The sequence below is a fragment of the Salvia hispanica genome, chromosome 6, assembly GCF_029641045.1.
Source record: "Salvia hispanica isolate PSC_SH4W2 chromosome 6, Shi_PSC_v1, whole genome shotgun sequence".
NCBI classification, from domain to species: domain Eukaryota; kingdom Viridiplantae; phylum Streptophyta; class Magnoliopsida; order Lamiales; family Lamiaceae; genus Salvia; species Salvia hispanica.
The window spans coordinates 21,163,630-21,186,969 of NC_142697.1; the positions used below are offsets into that span (position 1 = coordinate 21,163,630).

Below are 23,340 nucleotides of genomic sequence, written 5' to 3' on the forward strand. Positions count from 1 at the left end.
ATCATATTAATCAAATGATTAATCACTTAATTACTATACGGGATAAGAGATTATTGTATTAACTATTAAGCATGTAGTACCATATACTTCCTCCGTCCCCCATTAAGATTCACTCTTTTCCATTTCGATCCGTCCCCAATTAAGAATCACATTTCATTTTTACCATAAATAGTAAGTAGGTCCCACATTCTACTAACTCAATTCACTCACATTTTATTATAAAACCAATATAAAAAAATGGATCCCACATCCCACTAATTTTTTCAACCAACTTTTCTTTACATTTCTTAAAACCAGTGCCCGGTCAAAGAGTGACTCCTAATAGGGGACGAAGGGAGTATATTACTAGCATTCATTGTTCCTAGTTGTTAGCGCAATCGGTGAATTGATGAATTTCATGTTGTATGTCTATATTCATGAAGAGTTGTCTGGATATTCATAGATGCTGATATTGATATGGGTTGAGACGTTAAGTATTCCTGAATGTCAGTACAATCATTTATGCCAATATAAAGTGCAAGCCAATATAAAGCGCAAACGATAAAGATGAATGGAAAATCAATATAGAAAATAGTATGAAATATTGTATACATATATGATTTATGCGACATGATTATTTGATAACTAGTTGCTAATCTCAAATTAAGACTTCTTCATAACCGTCCATTCTTCTAATCCAAGGGCTTGATTTAGCCTAGATTTGAAATATTTTATTCCTTTTATTAGTTTAAATAATATTAAAAGGGTATTTTAGTCCATTTGCATGCCAATACTCTAATTCCCGCTCAGATTTCTTTTCCTAAAATCTCTCTTCACCCTAAAATTTCTCTTCTCTTCTTCGTATCATCACATTAGTCTTCAAATCTCGGAGATTTCTTTCCAAATTCATATTTTCTGAATCAAGCGATTATAAATTGGAGGAATCGATTCTCGCTGTTCAATATCTGCCGATCTCATCAAATTCAGTCTTCACGTATCGCGATTTTCTTCCTTTTGAAGCTATTTTGCTTGTCAATTTCTACCGATCTCATCAACCTATCACGATTGTCTCCTTTTCGAAGCTATTTTGCTTGTCTTTGTTCAATAATGGCAGGTATGTGTTAATAATTATGCTTTTATGTTTTAATTTTGAATCATTCGATATGCATCTTCTCAATTTTTGTATTTGAAGTTTCTATTTTTATTCGAGCTGTTGTTTCATATATTCGTTAGTAATTTTTTGATTCTGATGTTCATGTTCCGATACATGTTTATGTTTTTAGTAGTTTTTTCATTGATTAGTACTAGTTTTAGTGTTTTTTTATCTCAGTTTATTTGATTATTATTCTGTCAGTTTTATTCATATGTTGTTTCCTCTGTTTTTTATTCTTATTCTCTGTTTCTTAGTTTTAATTTGTACTCCCTCCGTCCACCATTAGGAGTCCCGGTCATTTTTGCGCACTCATTTTGTAAAAATGAAAATAAATAGTTAAAGGTGGAGAAATGGTAAAGTAAGAGAGAGAATAATGTTGACAAGAGTCTTATCTAAGTTATTCTCTCTCTTACTTTACCATTTCCCCACATTAACTATTTATTATCATTTTTACAAAACGAGTGTGCAAAAGGGACCGAGACTCCTAGTGGCGGACGAAGGGAGTATGTTTTATGTTGTGTGTTGATATTTTCAAATGTAATTTATTGATGTTCTGTTCTTTATTATTGATTTCTGTAACCTGATGGAGACGTACAAGGGAAAAAAGTTCAAAGATTGGCAAACAGGACTCCAATTAGAGGATCGAAGACTCTAGAATCTTACGTGCCAAATATTGTAAACTCTAGTAACGTCTACATTCAATTGCAACTGCGAGTTGGTGAAGGAGAAAGCAAAACACCATCTGACTGAATGCAACAAATTTGCCAAGGTTGATGTGGAAGAACTTATTGCAAATTGGGAAAAACAATAGGAGCTTTGGAGGATTATAAGTGAACTTCTTTTGTGACTGTTTCCATTGAATATTTTTGTATGTAGAAATACTAATGGCATTACCTATATCATTTTGGACATGTTATGTGAGTGTTCCTTTTGTCAGTATTGAGAATTATCGTAACTCATCTACAAAATATTAAGAAGTACTACATGATTTGGTATTGTTTCAATGTTGTGTTGATATTATTTTGTTATTCACAGCTATACGAGAATGTGTATAGGCCAATTATCGAGAATTTCAAATAGTAATGTTGAGAAATTATATACGAATTATTGAGAACACCAAATAGTAATGTTGAGAAATTATATACTGTACGAATTATTGAGAGTTCCAAATAGTAATATTGAGAATGGTTGTCTTCTTTAGGTTCAATGTTTCTGTTTCCTCCTCGTCTTTTTCTTTCTCTGCCTTTATAATTTCTTTCTTCATCCTATGTTTTCCTACCTTCTCTTTCTGTTTTCCTACTTTTTTCTTCTACTTTTCTGGCTTCTCTCCACGTTTTGCCTTTTCCGTTTCTTCTGAAGAATCGCCATCAACTCCCTTGTTATCTTCTTGTTTCTGTTCTGCAGCTTTTGCATTTTTAACTCTTTCAGCAAAAGACCTTAAGTTCATTGTTGTCAAAGTTATCGCCATCTTCCTCTGGTCTTTTTCTTGTAGCTGTATTTTTGGTAAACATAAACCATGATAATTAATTTAGAAACAAACTTATGGTCTTTTTCTTGTAGCTGTATTTTTGGTAAACATAAACCATGATAATTAATTTAGAAACAAACTTATGTCAAGTACTACAATCATTCTAACAGGCTGTTGAATTCACAAATATCAACATATAGCATATATTTAGCTAAGACATCATCAACACATATCTAACCCAATAACAACACATAGCTTACCGAAAACAACACATAGCTAACAAACTATCAACACATAGCTAACTCAAAATCAACATAAACAAAAGCTTTCTAATATTAACAGAACTTCTAAATATTCCATTTACGTGTGTAAAATTCATCAGAATTTCAAGCTTTCAGAAAATAAGATTCATATTCTCATATCAAATCAGAAATCAATCTAACATCAACACAACTATAGAAGCTTTGTTGAAATCAGAAATCTCAAACTGCGATGCAAAAAAACCAGAAATCGGTAAATGAAATTGAAAAATACCTTTTGATTCTGCAAGAGCATTTTCGATTGAAATCATTGCAACTTTTTTGAAGTCGTTCACTGCAAAATAAATGTATTAGTTTCGTTTCTGTTGAAATTTTAGCAAGTTCAAAACAAATTGCGAAGTTTAAGTTTCATATTTACCGTCGTTTTTCTTCAAATTTGTGAATCTGCCCTAAGTCAAGCTTTTCTTTGGAGAAGAAGGGTAGTTTTCGAGCCGTTCTTCTGTGTTTGAGTGAGAGATATGTGTTTTGGAATAGTGAATCTAGTTTTGAACGACGACGAGATTGTGAGAGAAAATGGAGTGAGTGGTGTGGTTGTTGAAGGTGGAGTGAATGGTTTGAGAAATGAAATCAAAACCTGCGCGCTTAATTTTATGTAAATTGTCCATTTTACCCATTCGTTGAGATTGTTAATTCAGTCTATTGATATTTTTTTTATTCAATCTCAGCCTTTGATTTTTGGATCAAAGGGTCCATATTCTCAATTTGGGATTAAGATGATAAACTCAGTAGAAGACGACCCATTTATGATTTATATCTCAAAAGAGGAGTGATCAAGGTCTAACTAATTTTAAGTGTATAACTAGAGAATAAATCTCAGCTACACATCTTGTTACTCTAATTTAATCTTAAAGGTTAAACAAATTTTCAGATTTTTGTTAAAAATAATAGCCCAAGGGTATTTTTGGAAATTGAATGTCAACATCTCAAACTCAAGCAACGATTTCTCCCAAATTCAAAGTGCAATTTCTTCCAAAATTCAAGCGTAGATTCCTCCAGAATTCAAGCGCCGATTTCTTCCAATCTTCACCAAATTTGTTCGCAAAATTAACGTGAATTGTGTTGCGTGATTTCTAAACCAAATTCAGCTTCCTGTCCAAATCCGTTCACGTTGGATCGCGACGTCACTTCCTGGTCGAATCGCGGCGTCTGGAGTCGGGACTGACGGCGGGCATCATCCAATGGCTGAAGCAAGAAGGACAGGATGGCGTACCGGCGGCTGGCTCAAATGCCACAGCCAAGCTTCGCCTCTGATTCGCAATGAGGCAGGAGACCAACACCGTGCGCTGCCGCTCACCGACGACGGTGACGGTGTCGACTAGGCCTGCGTTGAGGTCGAGAGAGAAATAGTGATAGAGTGAGAGAGAGGGCAGTCGGGGGAAGAGGAGGGAGACGCCCGCATCACCACACGCCGGTGACGGCGGTGGTCCTCCGCGACCAGGCGAAAGAGAAAAGAGGCGTTGTTGTTGTGAGAGAGAGAGATAAAAGTTTGGGCGCAGTGTTCAGGGTTTAGGAATATACTTCACTAGATGAGAATATACTTCACTATATGAGAATATACTTCACTATATGAACAATATACTTTATTGAAATGAAAAAAGGTACATTATAAGGCATGCAAAATATACTTCACTATAATCATAATATACATTGCTATATAAAAAATATACTTCACTGAAATGAAAAAAGGGTACATTATAAGGGATGCAGAATATACTTCACTATAAACACAATATACATCACTATATGCTCAATATACTTCACTGAAATGAAAAAATTGTACACTGTAAATTATATTCTTCGCTGAAATATTAAACATCATATTTTTAGTTCACTTCTTACTTATTTTTAGTTCACTGTGAACATATTTTAGTCTACTAAACGTGAGTTTTATTTCATTGTCAGCTTATTTTTAATTCACTTTTTACTGGTTTTTAGTTCAATGCGTACATGTTATGTACGTGAGTTTTATTTTGTTGCAAACTTGTTTTTTGTTCACTTCTTACATATGTATAGTTCACTGCGTATTTTTTTTTGGTTCACTACTATAGTTGTTCACTTCATACCAAAACTTATCAGATTACAATTTTAAGTTGTGAACTATATTTTGTTAAATAATTAACAAGTATTCATACGTGAACTAAATAGATTGGACATAAAGTGAAGTATATTGTGCATATAGTGAAGTATATTGAGCATAAAGTGAAGTAAATCGAACATGCCTTATAGTTTATTATTTTTTTCACTACAATGAAGTATATTGTGCATATAGTGAACTATTATATGCTTATAGTGAAGTATAATAATTTTACAGTGAATTACAGTGAAGTAAATATGTTTTATAGTGATGCAAATATTCTCTACAGGAAGTATATAGTCTAACATAATATTGAATTTAATTGAAAATGATGAGCTTTATATTGAACTAAATGACATATATTATGAACTATATCAGTTTCATACAAATGGTCATGAACGCTTGAAGTTTACAATCATTTTTCCACATCTATCTCCATGTTGTTGCTACATTCTCGATAATGTTTTGATGTTGTCGTCAAGATATTCAATGACTCATGGTTTGTTTCCAACAACATTAATGCGCCGCAATTCTTTACTCTTAGCCTTTGGATATTTCCTTGCTGCTTCTTTTAGGCAATACATTTCCAATCTTGTTCCCGCTCACCATAGTATACTTCACTCTAAGGTCTATTCACTTCACTGAAATAAGAAAACACGAAACACTGTAAGACATACATCGTATACTTCACTCTAAGCATAAACTGAATCACTGCAAAGGTAGAACACTTCACTCTTAACATTTATTAGTTCACTTTAAGCTCTATACACTCTAATCATGAAATACTTCACTCTATGCACATTTTTACTTCACTGAAATTAAAAAATAGTGCACAATAAGCATGGATCACAAACACTTCACTCTAACCATGGAATACTTCACTCTATGCACGTTTTACTTCACTGAGATGAAAAAATAGTGCACTTTAAGCAAGGATCACAAACACTTCACTCTAACCATGAAATACTTCACCCTATACACGTTTTACTTCATTGAGATGAAAAAATAGTCCACTATAAGCAAAGATCATAAACACTTCACTCTAAGCATGAAATACTTCACTCTATGCACGTTTTACTTCACTGAGATGAAAAAATAGTTCACTATAAGCAAGGATCACAAACACTTCACTCTAACCATGGAATACTTCACTCTAAGCAAGTTTTACTTCACTGAAATGGAAAAACAAAGCACTATAAGCATGGATCACAAACACTTCACTCTAACACTAGAATACTTCACTCTAAGCAAGTTTTACTTCACTGAAATGGAAAAACAAAGCACTATAAGCATGGATCACAAACACTTCACTCTAACACTAGAATACTTCACTTTAATCATGTTTTACTTCACTGAAATGGAAAAACAAAGCACTATAAGCATGGATGACAAACACTTCACTCTAACACTAGAATACTTCACTTTAATCATGTTTTACCTCACTGAAATGGAAAAACAAAGCACTATAAGCATGGATGACAAACAATTTCACTCTAACACTAGAATACTTCACTCTAAGCAAGTTTTACTTCAATGAAATGGAAAAAAAAGCACTATAAGCATGGATGACAAACATTTCACTCTAACACTAGAATACTTCACTCTAAGCAAGTTTTACTTCACTGAAATGGAAAAACAAAGCACTATAAGCTTGGATCACAAACACTTCACTCTAACACTAGAATACTTCACTTTAATCATGTTTTACGTCACTGAAATGAAAAAAAAGCACTATAAGCATGGATGACAAACATTTCACTCTAACACTAGAATATTTCACTCTAAGCAAGTTTTACTTCACTGAAATGGAAAAACAAAACACTATAAGCATGGATCACAAACACTTCACTCTACACTAGAATACTTCACTTTAATCATGTTTTACTTCACTGAAATGGAAAAACAAAGCACTATAAGCATGAATGACAAACACTTCACTCTAACATTAGAATACTTCACTCTAAGCATGTTCCGATCAGAAACCCTAGATTCAATGATTCATCATCCGATATGCCGGTAAATAATTCAACTTAAGAATCAGAAGATGCGGTTCGATTGACGCAGATAGAAAAACCAGAGGGAAAAAAAGGAGAAATAGAATCAATGAAACAATAGTCGTTTAATTTAACGAAAAGCTTCGAAACTCAAAAACATCAGTGAATGCTTGTTAATCAGAGTTTTACTGTATTAAAGAAATGGATTGAAATCGGAATGAGAAATATAAATCAGTTGAAGAAACCAGTTAAACAACTCACATTTTGAAAAAAATTTCTGATTTGAATCCACCTATTTGACGACAGATTGCAGCGACGGGAAGACGGCAGCGATTGCAGCGACAAAATTTCGAGAATGGAAGAGAAGACGGGAAGAGGAGTGATGGCGGGAGATGAATTCTGCAAATGAGAAATTAATTCAAATGTTAACCCTATTTTTATTTGTGAAATGTCCATTATACCCCCGCCTTCTTATAGTGAAGTAAATATGTGATAGAGTGAAGTGATTTCTCTTTCAAATTCAAAAATTACATGTGTTAATACTAGCCCTTGATTTTTTTGATCTTGTGGTTGTCATTTGTTCTCTAGTTATGTACTTAATGAGCACTTGCCCTATATCATTACTCAATCTCAAAATATTCATTAATATTATTAATTACAAAATTATGAAAATTGAAAGTTTTAAGAGATTTAATGACTACCATAATTAGAGACAAAATATATGGAAAATTTGATAAAGTAGATTTTTTGGGGATAAATAACTATCATAACTATGGACAATGACTACCATAATTAGAGACAAAATATATGGGAAATTTGATACAGTAGATTTTTTGGGGATAAATAACTATCATAACTATGGACAATTATTAATTAGTTATTTTTAAAATTCAACTTAACATTATTATATTTCTCAAACTAATTTATAGATTATGCATTAAAAAATTAAAATATAACGATTCTAATTCTAATGACAATTATGAAATTACCAAAGTATGGTGTATTTCTGGAAATGTCAAAATCTATTTTGATATGATACATCTAACATGCAAATAATGCCTCCATTATTATACTAAACGGTCCAACGTATTAGTTTCCACCTTCTGTCTTCCAATAATATATTTTATACTAGTCACATATTACACGTCTTTGCATTTTCAATTCCTATGAAATTAATTTCCTGACACGAGATTTGCACCCATACTTGTTAAATCGATATATATGCACGACCACATCTACCAATTTTTATTGCAAGAGCTGGGGAAATTTAAAATTTTATTACGTACCGGCGCCAATAATACATGATTTATCAACGTTATCACTGGCTAGTTTGCTATGATTAAGAACACATCGAAGTCAAACATTATAGTATTTTTCCTATTCATATCAACGGCAAAAATATCATATAGTTATAGCGTACTATACTCATTACTATGCATGATTTCAGTATTGTTATAGCGTACTATACTCATTACTATGCATGATTTCAGTATTAGAATTTTTTCATTACATATTCAAAATGTTAAAATTAGCACACATTTGGATGATTGACTCATCCGAGTCTCTTTGTAACTTAGTGTCTCGATCAAGTCTTGCACTTTGGAGACGTTCAATGTTCCATCAATAAATCGACTTCTTTTTCGATTCTACTAGAAAATGAATATTTATGATTTTTCCCATAAAAAAAGTCTGATTGCTTGAAGGAATGTTGCACCTCCAAAAGTTCAACTTCATATATTTATTTATGGTCCAAAAAAAGGCTCAAGAGTGGTCATTTGATTTATTTTATATAATAGAGGTTCAGTTAGTATTAATTATAACCTTATGATGATGTCTATAATATTTATTGGTTTAGTTGATGGTAGGAAGTTAGGTTAGAGATTGAGAAATGTGCATTGAAGTAGGTAGAGATTCAATTCGGTGGCATATTCATCTTAGGGTATATATAGTATAGTTATATGCTTTAATGAACATTTTCATGATTATGTTTATATATAATTCTAGCAAAAAATAACTTTGTGTATCAAATCTCAAAATCAACAACTGAAATAAATCATTACTCATTATTTGAATAAAATAAATAAGCACGTAGGTGTCGTTCAATTTTCATGACTAATTGTCATATGATAATTCTATAATTGAGTTATGAGATTATTTTAATTGGAGGGAATAACTATATATCACTAACTATCACATGATTATCCATCTAGGAGTACTATTTAATTTTTAGATATAATCTTGCAAACCGAACATTCCTATTAGTACATGCAAGATGTTCATAAATTCGCTTTGCAAAATACAAGTTAATGATTAAGTGCCTACTACACAAAATAAAATCTAGGCTCGCAATAAGTTACTCCTACTATACTACTCCAATAATAAGTTACTCCTAGCTAGTAGTACAATTCTAAATTTTTCACATGATTATTGATCTGTAAATTACAAACATTTTTCAAATTTTATTTTTTTGATAAATATATAATTTAACTATAAAAATTGTGAATTTAGGCTTTGTTGATGAATTCCTCACAAATTCGACCAAAATTTGTAACTATGGAGAGAGAATAAAGTAATACTACTCTACTAATACTCATATTATTTAGATATTGTATTTGAACACATGCTAATAAGAAAAAGAATAGTGGTCATTTAAATCATACTACTAGTTTTTATTGACTCCTAATCAAATTTTTAACTTTTGAAATGTAAAATTATAGAAGTACTATTTTTTTTAAATTTTTTTTGCAATTGTCTCATGCATGATTAATATTGTTTCAATTTTATTTTAATAAGAAAATGTTTCTATTTTAAATGGGCGAAGAAGTACTAACAATCACTATAATACAATCACTATAATAAAAAGAAACCGTTAAATGACATTTTTAATACAATTAAAGACTTTAATTTGTATTTTTAAATATATCATTAATGTCTTAAAAAACGTATTACACAAATAAAAGTGTTTAAAAAACAAAAAATTAAATTACTTTGTCTTTAATTTAAGGACTTGCATCCTATATTATTGTTATTTTTATAAACTTCTCAATATAAAATTTGCATGTTAATTTGTGTCCCTAAAAAATATACTAGTACTCCACTACTCTTTTGTACTCCTTCTGTACATCATTAGCAGTCTCATTTGAGTTCGATACGAATTTTAAGAAATATAAAGAAAAGTAAGTGAGAAAATATAGTGGAATGTTAGGCCTATTTATATATATTAGTTTTATAATAAAATACGAGTGAAATGAGTTAGTGGAAAGTGGGTGTACCTACTCTTTATAGTAAAAGTGAATCGGGACTCCTAATAATGGACGGACTAAAATAATAAATCGGAACTTCTAATAACGGACAGATATGGAGCAGTGAATATCCCCTAAGTGGAAATAACCCCACGCGTTTTAACGTTGAATATCCAACATGACCGACCATGCATAAACTATGCAAAATGGCACTCTGCCAATCATCCAAAATCCACACGTCGCATCAACCAACACATTATTTAAATGAATCTTAAATCAAATGTAAATACTCCACTTCCCAAACAACTGTACAAAATTTAAATTCAACACGATATAGTACTAGCATTCTTTATTTCACAAAATTCAACTACTACACAAAACTAAATCAAAATTCAAAACGATATAGGAGTATTCTTTATTTCATGACACAATTCATCAACTACTCCATATAAGTAATTCTCTTTTCATAAGCAACAAATTGTGGTGAATGCTATGGTTCAATTGGAGATGGTACCTATATCTATAGGTGTAATAACTGAACAACTTCTTATGAAGTTGCCGGACCAGTGGTCACACACATTTTTTTGGTAAAATTCCAGAAGTTGCGAATTCATACATTTTAGTAGGCCTGCTTATTCGGCCGGTTCCGGTTCTACCCGATCCGGTTGACCGGATACCCGGTTGCAAAATCTCATGAATCTCGGAACCGGAACCGGATCCGGAACCGTCCGATTCCGGTTGGAACCGACCGGGTAAGAACCGGCCGGTACCGGTTCCGAACCGGAACCGATTTGTAGTTTTAATTTTAATTTAAGTATACTAATTAACGAAAAGTTGTTTATTATTTACCTAATTTTAATCTGACACCAAACTAGATTTAACTTATATATAACAAAAAAATTACATAATCTCCACTTAGTATCAAGAAATTTGATTCTCACGTTAGCCCACGAGTTGTCTGTGATGTCAAACCAGAGTCATGGTATATTCTTTCGCACGTTTCCTCGATTAGTAACCTCCACCCTTGACTCCTCTAAGAGCTTTCATGATCTGTTAAAATTATTTTTGTTTAAGGCATTCAAAGTATAATGGTAAATAATGATCCAAACACATAAATTGGAAAATTATATAGTCAAACCAAGAGTAGCATTTATTTTAAGCAATAGCGAAGGAATACATTCAGTAAAACTAAAGAATCAAAACCAACCTTGATAATAATAAATGAATTACCGTTAATTATTATACTTCAATTTTAATAAAAAAAAATTAAATTTAATATATATTATTCGGTTCCGGATAAGAACCGATCGGTTCCGAGTAGAACCGGAACCGGAATTTATGAAAACATTAGAACCGGTACCGGAACCGGAACCGGATTCTCCAGGTCCCCGAGAACCGGAGAACCGGTTAAGCAGGCCTGCATTTTAGTACATATCTTAATAAATGGGACACTCCAACAACGAATGACTTTACTAATACCTTTTCAATTATAGAAAAAATCATCTTAATTTGTTGATAATTAAACACATTTTCAAAACTAATCTTCAGCCGTAGAGTACTTTTTAAAATCCATTTGAATGGAGTACAAAAAGCATCTTTATTAGCAGCGAAACATGATCAATTAGAAAAGACCAGTTCAATTCATAATTGATCTATTCAGGAGGTGAAATAATTATGTACACGATTCTTCCATCACACTGATAAAAATATGAAAAATATACCATAAATTAAAGAGTAACGATAAACAATCAAATTTTATACAATCAAAATAAGGTTAAATTAATAATTTGATGTATAAATTATATATTAAAATAACAAATATAGTAAGTGAACAAGTTAAAAAGACTTATTAGCCTTTAACCTCATTTTAAATTTTTATATTTGAATTTTCTTTGTATTATTTTTAAAATTTGAATTAAAGTAGGCATAAATTGTTCTAAAAAGTAAAAAAATTATACACAAATCAAAATATATGACCACAATATTATGCACTTTTCATGTACTATATACGCATCCATATATTTTAATTAAATGCATAGATAAACCTATTTTTTTTTCAAATAAACTAATTTTTGGCTGTATAAAATTTAGTGACGTAGATTTATTATAAATTAAAACAATAATAATAATAAAAAAGATAATGAAGAATTGACTAGCCCAAGCAAGAAGAGTAGGTGGATCGCTTGGTAATGGTTTGCGCAGCGTCAGCGGTTGCAGCTACCGTTTCTTCCTCTCGTAAATCTCACCTACCTACTCAAAATCAACACACCCTTTCTTCTCGTATTTATACATTATTTCTTCTCTTCTCACACAAAACTGCCACCTCTCTTCTTTCTTTCTCTCTCTCTCTCTCAATTGAAGAAGAAGAATTAAAAAAGAGAAGCGATCCACAATGTTGTCGGTAGCGGCCGCGGAAGCTCAGAATCCGGAGCTCTCATCTCACGCGCTGCCGCAGACTCCATCGACGGAGGAAACTCACATCTTCGTCTCCAAACTCCCCACCATTCCAATCTCCAACGACATTCCCCTCCACACCTACTGCTTCCAGAACTGCTCCGATTACCCCGACCGCCCCTGCCTCCTCGTCGGCACCGGCGCCGGCAATTCCTACACCTTCGCCGAGACGCACCTCATCTGCCGCAAGGTCGCCGCCGGCCTCTCCAGCCACGGGATTAAGAAAGGCGACGTCGTGATGGCGCTCCTCCAGAACTGCGCCGAGTTCGTCTTCACATTCATGGGCGCGTCGATGATCGGCGCCGTCACCACCACCGCCAACCCCTTCTGCACCTCCAACGAGATCTTCAAGCAGTTCAGAGCGTCCAAGTCGAAGATGATCGTCACGCAGGCCATGTACGTCGACAAGCTCCGCGACACCGGCGACGAATCCATCGTCTTCGGAGAGGATTTCTCCGTGGTCACCATCGACGCGCCGCCGGAGGGCTGCCTGCCTTTCTCGGCGCTTTCCGAGGCGGACGAGGCGGCCTTGCCCGAGGTGGAGATCGATCCGAACGACGCCGTGGCGCTGCCGTTCTCGTCCGGGACCACGGGGCTGCCCAAGGGCGTCATTCTCACGCACAAGAGCTTGATCACGAGCATCGCGCAGCAGGTGGACGGGGAGAATCCCAATTTGTATTTGAAGCCCGACGACGTCGTTTTGTGCGTGCTCCCGCTCTTCCACATCTACTCGCTGAATTCGGTGCTGCTCTGCTCGCTGAGGGCCGGCGCGGGGGTTTTGCTGATGCAGAAATTCGAGATCGGCTCGCTGCTGGAGCTCATTCAGCGCCACCGCGTGTCCGTGGCAGCGGTGGTGCCGCCGCTTGTGCTGGCGCTGGCGAAGAATCCTCTGGTGGATAACTTCGACCTCAGCTCGATTAGGATGGTTTTGTCTGGGGCGGCGCCGCTTGGGAAGGAGCTGGAAGCGGCTCTGCTCAGCCGCCTGCCGCAAGCGGTTTTTGGACAGGTGAAAAGTGAAAAATAACTGATTTACCTGACTTTATTTTTCATGTCCTTTAAATGATCAATTAATACCGGAAATACTAATTTCAATTTAATTAGAGATTATAAGAATTATTATTAGTTAATTTACTTTATTTTACTCTAAATTTAGTGTTAGGAAAATTAGTTGGGTAGGTGGAGGAATGTGAAGTTAGGTAGGATTAGTTTGTCATTATTCATTACATGTGTTGCATATATAACTAACTGATTTGAATCCTTATTATAGTAACATTTGCATCTATTACTTTCTTGGTTTTGAATTATATTATAACTTAATATTACTTAAAAAAATTATAATAGTATGGACAAACTAGCTAGGAAATTTATATTTATTAATCCGGCCATAAATTTATTATTTTTGTCAAATATCATGAATTCCTTGTGTTCTATCTAACCCACTTAGAATAAAAAAAGGATAGAAATTATGATATTATTATTCATGGCTAAGTACATAACTTTGTGTACAAATTTTTAACATGCATGTTACGTGGTGGCAACTCCAGAGATTGGCAATCATTCTATAATTATTTAAACAATTTATAGAAATTATAGGACTAAATAGACTGATTTGAGATTTGAGTTTTGACGGGAGTATCACTATAAAGGGGTTAAATCAAATGAAATCAAATTAAGTAAGCCATTCTAATTGATCAATAAATGTTGAATGGTAGCGCCAGCTAACTTTGTTGAAAATTCGGTGCAATATCTCTCTCTACGAACCGTGCATTTATTTTGTATACATCCAAAAAATTGCATTTTGATTTGCTTAATTAATTCCTTATTTTGATTAGTTATTAGTATGTTGGCAATAAAATAGAGCCGTATAAGTGCATCTGTGTAATTTGTGGGCCTGCCAAAGTACTAGGACTAATTTAAGATTGCAGATAAACTATTCTACCTAAATGTGGAGTACTTATAACATTAGTATACGCCATCTTTTAAAATAAATATATTTCGTATAGTGTCAACTCGAAAATAACCAAAAAAATTAATTTTAATATTCATGACCTCTTTTTGGTTACTTCGTAGTAGTATCTCTTTTATGTTACTTTATCTATTTCTTTAATTAAAGAAAATAAGTTGGTGGGTTTATGATAAATTAGGGTTACGGCATGACTGAGGCCGGGCCGGTCTTATCTATGTCGCCGTCCTTCGCTAAGTTGCCACTACCAACCAAGTCCGGTTCATGCGGCAATGTGGTCCGCAACGCTGAGCTCAAAGTCGTCGACCCGGACACTGGCTGCTCCCTCCCCCGCAACCAACCGGGCGAAATTTGCATCCGTGGACCCCAGATCATGAAAGGTACTTACTTCTTAATTAGTAATTTGCAACTATACTAACATATGCAATTTATCTCGTGCAACAATTAGTTGATTCATAAATATGTGAAAACAGGGTACTTAAATGATGCGGAGGCGACTGCTAGAACCATAGACGTGGACGGCTGGCTTCACACCGGAGACATCGGGTATGTGGACGACGATGACGATGTTTTCATTGTAGATAGGGTCAAGGAACTCATCAAATTCAAAGGCTTTCAGGTAACTTACTTATACTTTTACTAGTATTTATTATGTATATATGTGATTAAAATGTAGATATAACATATGTATTGTTTACGATGAGCAGGTTCCACCAGCTGAGCTGGAGGCTCTTCTCATCTCCCATCCCCAAATTTCTGATGCTGCTGTCGTGCCGTGAGTAATCAATTAAGATTTTTTTTATTACTACCCACTAATTAGATTTATCTAACTATTTTGTTATATTTATGCAATAGGCAAAAAGATGAAGCTGCTGGTGAAGTTCCTGTTGCCTTTGTAGTTCCATCAAATGGTTGCGAACTTACTGAAGAAGTTGTTAAAGAATTCATCTCCAAACAGGTAATTTAAATTAAAATCCTAATAATTTTTTTATTGCAATTCTAGATATATAAAAAAGTGTAGTATATACTCCTATCAACAAATTGTGATTATTTTTTTGTTGTTATAAATTGAGCAGGTGGTGTTTTATAAGAGACTACACAAAGTCTACTTTGTTCACTCAATTCCCAAGTCTACATCTGGTAAAATATTAAGGAAAGATCTGAGAGCTAAGCTTGCGGCGGCAGCAAACTCCACCACTTAATTCTATATATATTCAACCTCCGGAAATATTTATTTTTGTTTTATCATTTACTAAGTCGCGTCTATTTATTACGGAGTAGTACTTTTTTTCATGTTTATATAATTTATTTGTGTAAGCAAACAGTTTTTTGTCATGTAATTGTTTGTAATAATTATCTCACTATTTATTCGAGCCATTGAATCTTTGCAATAACTAAGTTGTGGTTCAATAGTATTTGACATTGCAATTTGCAAAACTCATGCAACAATACGTTCTCTTTTATATATGGTCTTTTGTAAAATTAAAATAACACGAGCTTTACTAATTAATCTTAAGGAAAAATGACACTGAATTACAAAGGATATTTTAATTTATATATTTAATTACTGAAATCCCATGAATATCTACTATCGATAAATTGCCAAAAACATTTCAGGTTACGTAGTCCAAATTATAGAATCACAAAGGGATTTGAGTGCCCTTTTGCATTTTCTACTATATTTTCAATAGCATTTTTTAACAGGATAAATAGCGCTCCCTTCGTCTCATTTAAGATAATCATATTTTTGAGTAACACATAATTTTAGGTGGAATAGTTGTTTATGATAAAATAGAGTGGTGGAAGTAATTGAATATTTTAATGATGAGAGAGGAGAGAGAGAGATTTAATTCCAAATATAGAAAGTGGACATTTTAAATAGACAAACTAAAAAGAAAATATGATCTTGAATGTGATACATAGAGTCCATTACTTATCAATTAATGAACATAAAAGAATAGTAACTTTACTGGTTGTTGACAAAAGGCTTTGAGAGTGTTTGATCAGTTGGAATCTTGTCCCTACAACACCGCTGTTGCATTGAAAGTTACAATAAATAAATTCATAAATTAGGTCTAAATTCCTTTAAATTTGATTGGATAAATTGCTTCAAAAGTCATGAACTTTGACAAAAGTTTGGTTTCCCATCAACTTTAAAAGTTGTATGAAAAGTCATGAACTTTATTGGGTGTTGTAAATTTCCCAACCGACACGACCTAATACATTTCCAGCATAAACTGATCCTGCGTGGCACGCCGGAGGTATGACTTATCCTACATGTGTATTAAAAAAAAAGTAAAAATTGCCTCTAAAGTCATGAACTCTTGGAAAAGTTAGATTTTTTCCATTGATAAGACTCGTTTCATGCATAATTTTGATGGTGGTTTAATGCTGATTTGGGGAGATAATGCGAGAAAAGTTGAGTTTTTAGTGTGCAGATTGTCAGTTGACCAAGCAGTAGGTGCTCCTTGATCAAGCGAAAGCAGAAAAGAAAAAAATGGCCAAAAAGTGGTACAAACTGATCAAGTTGATAAAGATGTCAGGAAAGCAGTGCAAACTGATCAAGCGGACATCAGGATAAAAGATAAGGACAGAAGAGAGAGAGTCCAAAAATGCCTTTCTGCTGCAAGGGTACGGACGGTAGCGCACAAGGAATATGCCTTAGAGATTTGAGCTGACAGAGGATATACCCTAGGGTTGTTAGCAGTCGGCCGCAATATAAAAGGAGGAGGAAATCTGAAGGAAGGGAGCACCTGATACTGAAAAATTCATACCGAGAAAGGAAAGGAAGAAGTTACCGTGAGAAAAGCTCTCTGCCTCTACACTTGGAGGGAGGGAACAACCAGTTCCAGCTAGAATCCCCAGCTCTTAGGAGCGATTATCACCGTTTATTTTGCATTTCTTAGTTTAGACTTAGTTAAAATTCTGTAGTTGTTTATAGTTTCCAAGTTTTTTAGCTTAAATTCATATGGAGTTTTGAATCCGTTGCTTATATGAAATTTTCCTTGGTTTTTATGTTAGATCTGGTTATGACAAGTTTGATTATGCTTAGTTTATTGATTTTTGTTCTCGATTGTTATTAGGGTTCTTAGATCTCGCTGGTTAGAGTTTAATTTCTGTCAGATCCGATTTCCCCTGTTAAGATTTACGAGATTATGGAATGTTACTGTTTGATTACTTGTTTGCTTAGTTGGTTGGCATAGATCTAGTTGTACTTATCTGATTTCTCATCTTCATCGTGTTGCATCATGACTAGTTCTCATAAAGTTCACTCGTTTGCATTCTGAGTTTGTTTTTATCGTTCAGATCAGTCAAAATGAGTTAATAGTTGAAATGGTGTTTTCGCATGCACTAGTCCAGTTGATCTGTTAGAAACCCTTTTAGTTAATTCTGTCCAGTCAAGTAGATAAAACTTAACCCATTTAATGCGTGGCAGCAGCCATCCCAAAATGTCCGTTACACATGTGTTTTCCGCTTCATCCTTGTGGGATTCGACCCTTACTTTCCTTTACTATCTAATAGTCGTAGGTTAAGGCTTTGGAAGCAGCTTGGGTTTGCACGCCCAACGACACGTAGATAAATTCTAGGAAATCCCCTTGACCAGTTAGATTTCCACTACTTGGTCAGTCTGCGAGTCATTGTATCTCTTTTAAAGCATGTCTGCTGGATCAGTTGGGTAATATCTGCTTGATCAATCTGCGCATTATTTCTATTTCAAGTGTGCACTTCCTGAACCTATTTCCACTACTTGGTCAGTCTACGAGTCATTGCTTATCTTTAAAGCATGTCTGCTGGATCAGTTGGGTAACCGGTGATTCAGTTGGATTTTACATGGTTTTAGAGGGTAGTTTTACTTGGTTTTAATCATATATTGTGTACTTTGAGACATGGTTATAGCTACTTCTCTATGATATTGGTATTTTGACAATTTTGTGAATAATGTGTGAAAAAGGGTCGAAAATGAGCTTAAATGGCGAAAGGAAGCATCCGGGATGAAAAAGGACGAAATTGTCGTACGTAGCTGGCGGACCGCCAGCTTCGCCCACATCCAACCTGGCGACTCGCCAGGATCATCGCCCAGAATTTCCGTAAGCAACTGGCGACTCGCCAACTTCGATGCTCCACGAACCTGGCGACCCGCCAGGTTCGTCTGACAATGTTAAAGAAGGAAATTCGAGCCCTAATTTATAGACCATGCATGGAAACGCCTCATTCATCATTCTACACGTCTCCTACCCCAAAAATACCAGTTTTTCACCTAGGAAGAAGAGAAGAACGAGCAGAGGACGAGTATTCATCGCAAAATTGAAGACGAGGCCTCCAATCCGCCCATCCAATTCTAGGAGTTTCTACCTTCGGTTTTGCTTTGTTCAAACAATGTTTTTGAATATTTCTTTGAATTTTTTGTTGAACATGAGTAGCTAAACCCTCCGTAGAGTTCCACGGGGGAGATACAATGATTCTTATGTTTAATTGATTTCCTTTTTCTACGCCTTGGCTTATGTGGTTATTTTAACTTCTCTTGTGCTTATACATTTATTTGACTGGTCACGTTATAAATACATGTGGATTTTACTACAATACTCGGGAGATGAGTAGTTTAATTTGAAAGAAGAGAAGTTGACGTCTTTGCCAATACAATCGACAGATTTGAGCCTTTAAATGAAGCTAAGTATCTTAGGAGCATTTAAGAGTTGTTGTCTTATTTCTAGGAAGGACACTTTGGTTCTAGGTAATAATCTATAAATTGTATGCTTCGGGAGAAGATATGGTTTTACTTTAGTGATAGCTTAGTAACCCTTGAGACCTTTTGTTGGCATAGTTTGGAAATTAGTTGAGCATAGGATAGTTGTTATCGATCCTTTAGGATTCTACCTTCCTCATCCTTGATCTACATCCGTTTTCTCTTATTTGCTTTTAGTTCTCTACTTGTTTTTAATTGTTCATGCTTTGATTTCAAGTAGTTTTAGAAAAACCAAAACTTTCCGATTCATCTAGATAGTAGTTGAGGTTGGTTCGTGATACTTAGGTTGACACTCATTGTCTCTATGGATACGATGTTCTTGCTTACTATTTGTAACATTAACTCCGTATACTTGCGGTTATACTTGTGTTAAGGCAATAACATTTTATGCGGGATACTATAATTTTACTCAAGTAGTGTTCGGTTTCCTATATAAAATAGTATCAAGATACAAGATGTGTGAGATTATATTAGTCATAGAGGGTTAACTATGACCAATTATCCCATAATTATCCATCTAGGTTTGAGTTGTAGAATTGAATCTAATAAACAAATACATTACATATTTAATTCTGAGCTATAATCTTGCAAACCGAACACCTCCTAATACACTATCCTATCCTAGTAAATAATAAAATGGTTTCTTAAAAGAATTTCAAAGGGTCTCACAAAGATTCTACTATTAAATTGATTAATTCTGTTAAATTGAGCTCAACCTAAATTAGGCGAATAGTATTAATTTGTACTATATATAGTATAATGTACGTATCGATACGGTTTGAAACATATCACAAATATAGGCAATCTGATTTAAATAAAATTACTTCATGTCTTCATGTATTCGAGTAACCATGATTTGGCTCACCTCATGCTAGTTTGGAAACTTGGCTTACTAATATAATCCACAAAATCCTTAGGTGTCATTTGGAATAAATTATAAATAAATATCACCCCTGTTAAATTCATAGTGGCCGTGTGAAAATAAGTAGAAATGAATATTTGGGCTTTATTTACATTATAAACACATATCATCTATCATAAGATTGTATTGTATGAAAATCACACTTATACTTAATAATTTTCATCGTTCAATACTAATTAACATTTTATTAAGATTTAATATCACTTAGGGAAAACTTCAAAATTCGGAGTACAATTTCGCTGATATATGCAAGGACGTAATAGTATATATGAGAAAATGAATTGAATGATTATTAAAATAAAATAAAAAACAAATCCAAAAATAATTCAATTTATCGTACTACAACAATATGAAATGAACTGAATTAATGAGTATTGCTCATATGATTATGCAAGGACGTAGACCACAATAGTAATATCCCATTATTTGGGTGGTTAATAAAATAACCCCCTCACGATTTGGGTGCTATAAGATGGGCATGAGCCCAATGAAAAATTGGGCTTCACTGTACGTCTCTGTCCATAATGATCCTTACCCAATCCATAAGTATATCATCTCAAATTGAAAGTGGAAGAGTACTACTACTGAGAAATCATCAAATTTTATAAGTAATTTTTAACAAACAATGTTAAATTTATAAAAAAAATGAAAAGTATTTTATGTTTATGATATTAGCGGCTTAATCAAATATAAAATTATAATCTTGTTGTCATAACCAACATAGATGTTTATTTAAATTACTAGTATGAATTATAACTTCTCATATCGAAAATATCCTCTCCGAAGATTCTGCAAAACTATTTTTTGAGAAAAGTTTTAAGGTTGAGTTATTATTTGCACTTGCACAATTCAAATCTAGGCCGGGTTTGATTGGCATTTAAGGGTATCTCCACCGGCGCCCCTTCCGGTCGCCCGTCGGCGACGTCCGACCGGACGTCCGCCGTAGGGAGCGGGAAGGGTGCCCACGCCCGTCCCGAGTGCCCCTGCGATGGGCTCGCCCCTCGCGTCGACGTCCGACCGGACGTCCGCCACTGTGGCGAAGGTCGGACGTCCCGGTCGGACGTCCGGAATTTTTAATTTAAAAAAAAAAACTCTATAAATAGGTCTCCCCCAACTTCATTTCATTCACACCACTTGTGTTGACAAGTTTCTCTCTCTAACCTCATTTTTCAATTATCTATAATGGCGAGTAGTCGTGCGGGTGGTAGTGGCGGAGGCGCTAGTGATAGTGATGGTTATAGTGATGATGAATTGGATCTCGCTGTGCAAGAGGCGATTGATCGACGGCTCCGACAGAGGCAGCAGCGGCGGCAGCAGGCGGCGGCGGCCGTGCCTCGGCCGATCCATCGCCGACGGCATGTACCCCGGGACCACATTGCTGCACATATTCGGTTGTATGAGGACTACTTTGCTCCGCAGCCGCGTTTTGGGGATGCCTTATTCCGCCGACGTTTTAGGATGCATCGTCCTCTGTTTATGCATATCGTTGGTGCGTTAGAGAGAAGGTACGAGTTTTTCAGGATCAGAGAGGATGCGGCTGACAAACCCGGACACACGCCAATACAGAAGTGTACGGCCGCAATCAGGCAACTGGCGTACGGAGGCCCGACCGACATGTTCGACGAGTACCTCCACATTGGGGAGTCTTCAGCCGTCGAGTGTCTGTTGGAGTTTTGCGCGGGCGTTAGAGCGATATTCGGGGAGAGGTATCTTCGGCGTCCGAGCCCCGAAGACTGCCAGCGGCTGATTAATATGCACGGGTCGGTGCACGGGTTCCCTGGGATGTTGGGCAACATCGATTGTATGCATTGGGAGTGGAGGAACTGCCCCGCCGCCTGGAAGGGGATATTCAAAGCCAAGCATCCCACGATGATCCTTGAAGCTGTAGCTGACTACCGGCTGTGGATATGGCATGCTTATTTTGGAGTGGCCGGGTCGAACAACGACATTAACGTCCTCCAGTCGTCGCCCCTGTTCAACGATCAGTGCAATGGCGTTGGTCCCGCCATCAGTTTCGTCGCCAACGGCAACCAGCACAACATGGGATACTATTTGGCAGATGGGATATACCCAAACTGGCCCGTCTTTGTGAAGACGATCAAGCATGCGATCGGGCCAAAGAAGTCCTACTTTGCGACCCGGCAGGAGGCAGCGCGCAAGGATGTTGAGCGCGCATTTGGTGCGCTCCAGAGTCGATGGGCGATGGTGAGGGGTCCGGCACGGCAGTGGTATATTCCCAACATCGGCGACATCATGTACGCGTGTATCATTTTGCACAACATGATTGTCGAAAGTGAAGGAGACGAACTGACTCAGTGGACCAGCGAAGATGACACGGGTGCCGGTCCAAGCCACGGTGTGCCCACCGCGAATGTGAACATGGGGGTACCTCATGGAGAGGTTGAGCGGTTGCGCACATTTGCCGACATGCGGCAAAGAAATGCCCATATTCGACTTCAGGAGGATATCATCGAAGAGGTTTGGACGCGGAGGGGTGGACACTGATGTGGTTGTTTTTTTTTTCTATCTACTATGTAATTTTTTTTTCCGAATGATGTATGTTTTTTTTTAATGAAATATTCCTATTTCCTGTTCGTATTTGTGTCGAATTTAATTCCGTGAATTTTAATTTTAATTGGAAATTAATTTAATTGTGGGAAGGGCTAGTGCAGTGGGAAGGGCTAGTGATGTGGCAGTGGAATGGGAAGGGCTAGTGCTGACGTGGCATGCAATTTTTATGGAAAGGCTAGTGGAGGGGCGAGTGGGAGGGGCGCCACCGGAGTTACCCTAAACTTAAACTGGTTTATTTAAACCGTCATTTTTCTTAAAAAATCCCGGAAATCCTATATAAACCCTGAAGTTTCTATTCCTCAGCATGTCCAATGGCGTCTCCGCCAATACTCTGTTTCTTATCAATCAAGAAACTATTACTCACTCTTAATTCACTTCCTATTATGCATCAAAACCACGAAATAGACCTTTCTAATCAAGTAATTAAAACTCCACGGCTTAATTCTAATATATTCA

At 35.5% G+C, this 23,340-nt stretch overlaps 1 protein-coding gene across 1 annotated transcript; it reads left to right on the forward strand.

Moving 5' to 3' along the window:
• Positions 1 to 12,527: 12,527 nt before the first annotated feature.
• LOC125205205 (4-coumarate--CoA ligase 2) lies at positions 12,528 to 16,041 on the forward strand. Its single transcript, XM_048104028.2, has 6 exons — positions 12,528 to 13,690; positions 14,829 to 15,027; positions 15,121 to 15,266; positions 15,355 to 15,422; positions 15,503 to 15,605; positions 15,724 to 16,041. Exons 1-6 carry the CDS (start codon positions 12,623 to 12,625, stop codon positions 15,847 to 15,849), a joined length of 1,710 nt encoding a protein of 569 aa, XP_047959985.2. The 5' UTR covers positions 12,528 to 12,622; the 3' UTR covers positions 15,850 to 16,041.
• Positions 16,042 to 23,340: the final 7,299 nt, after the last annotated feature.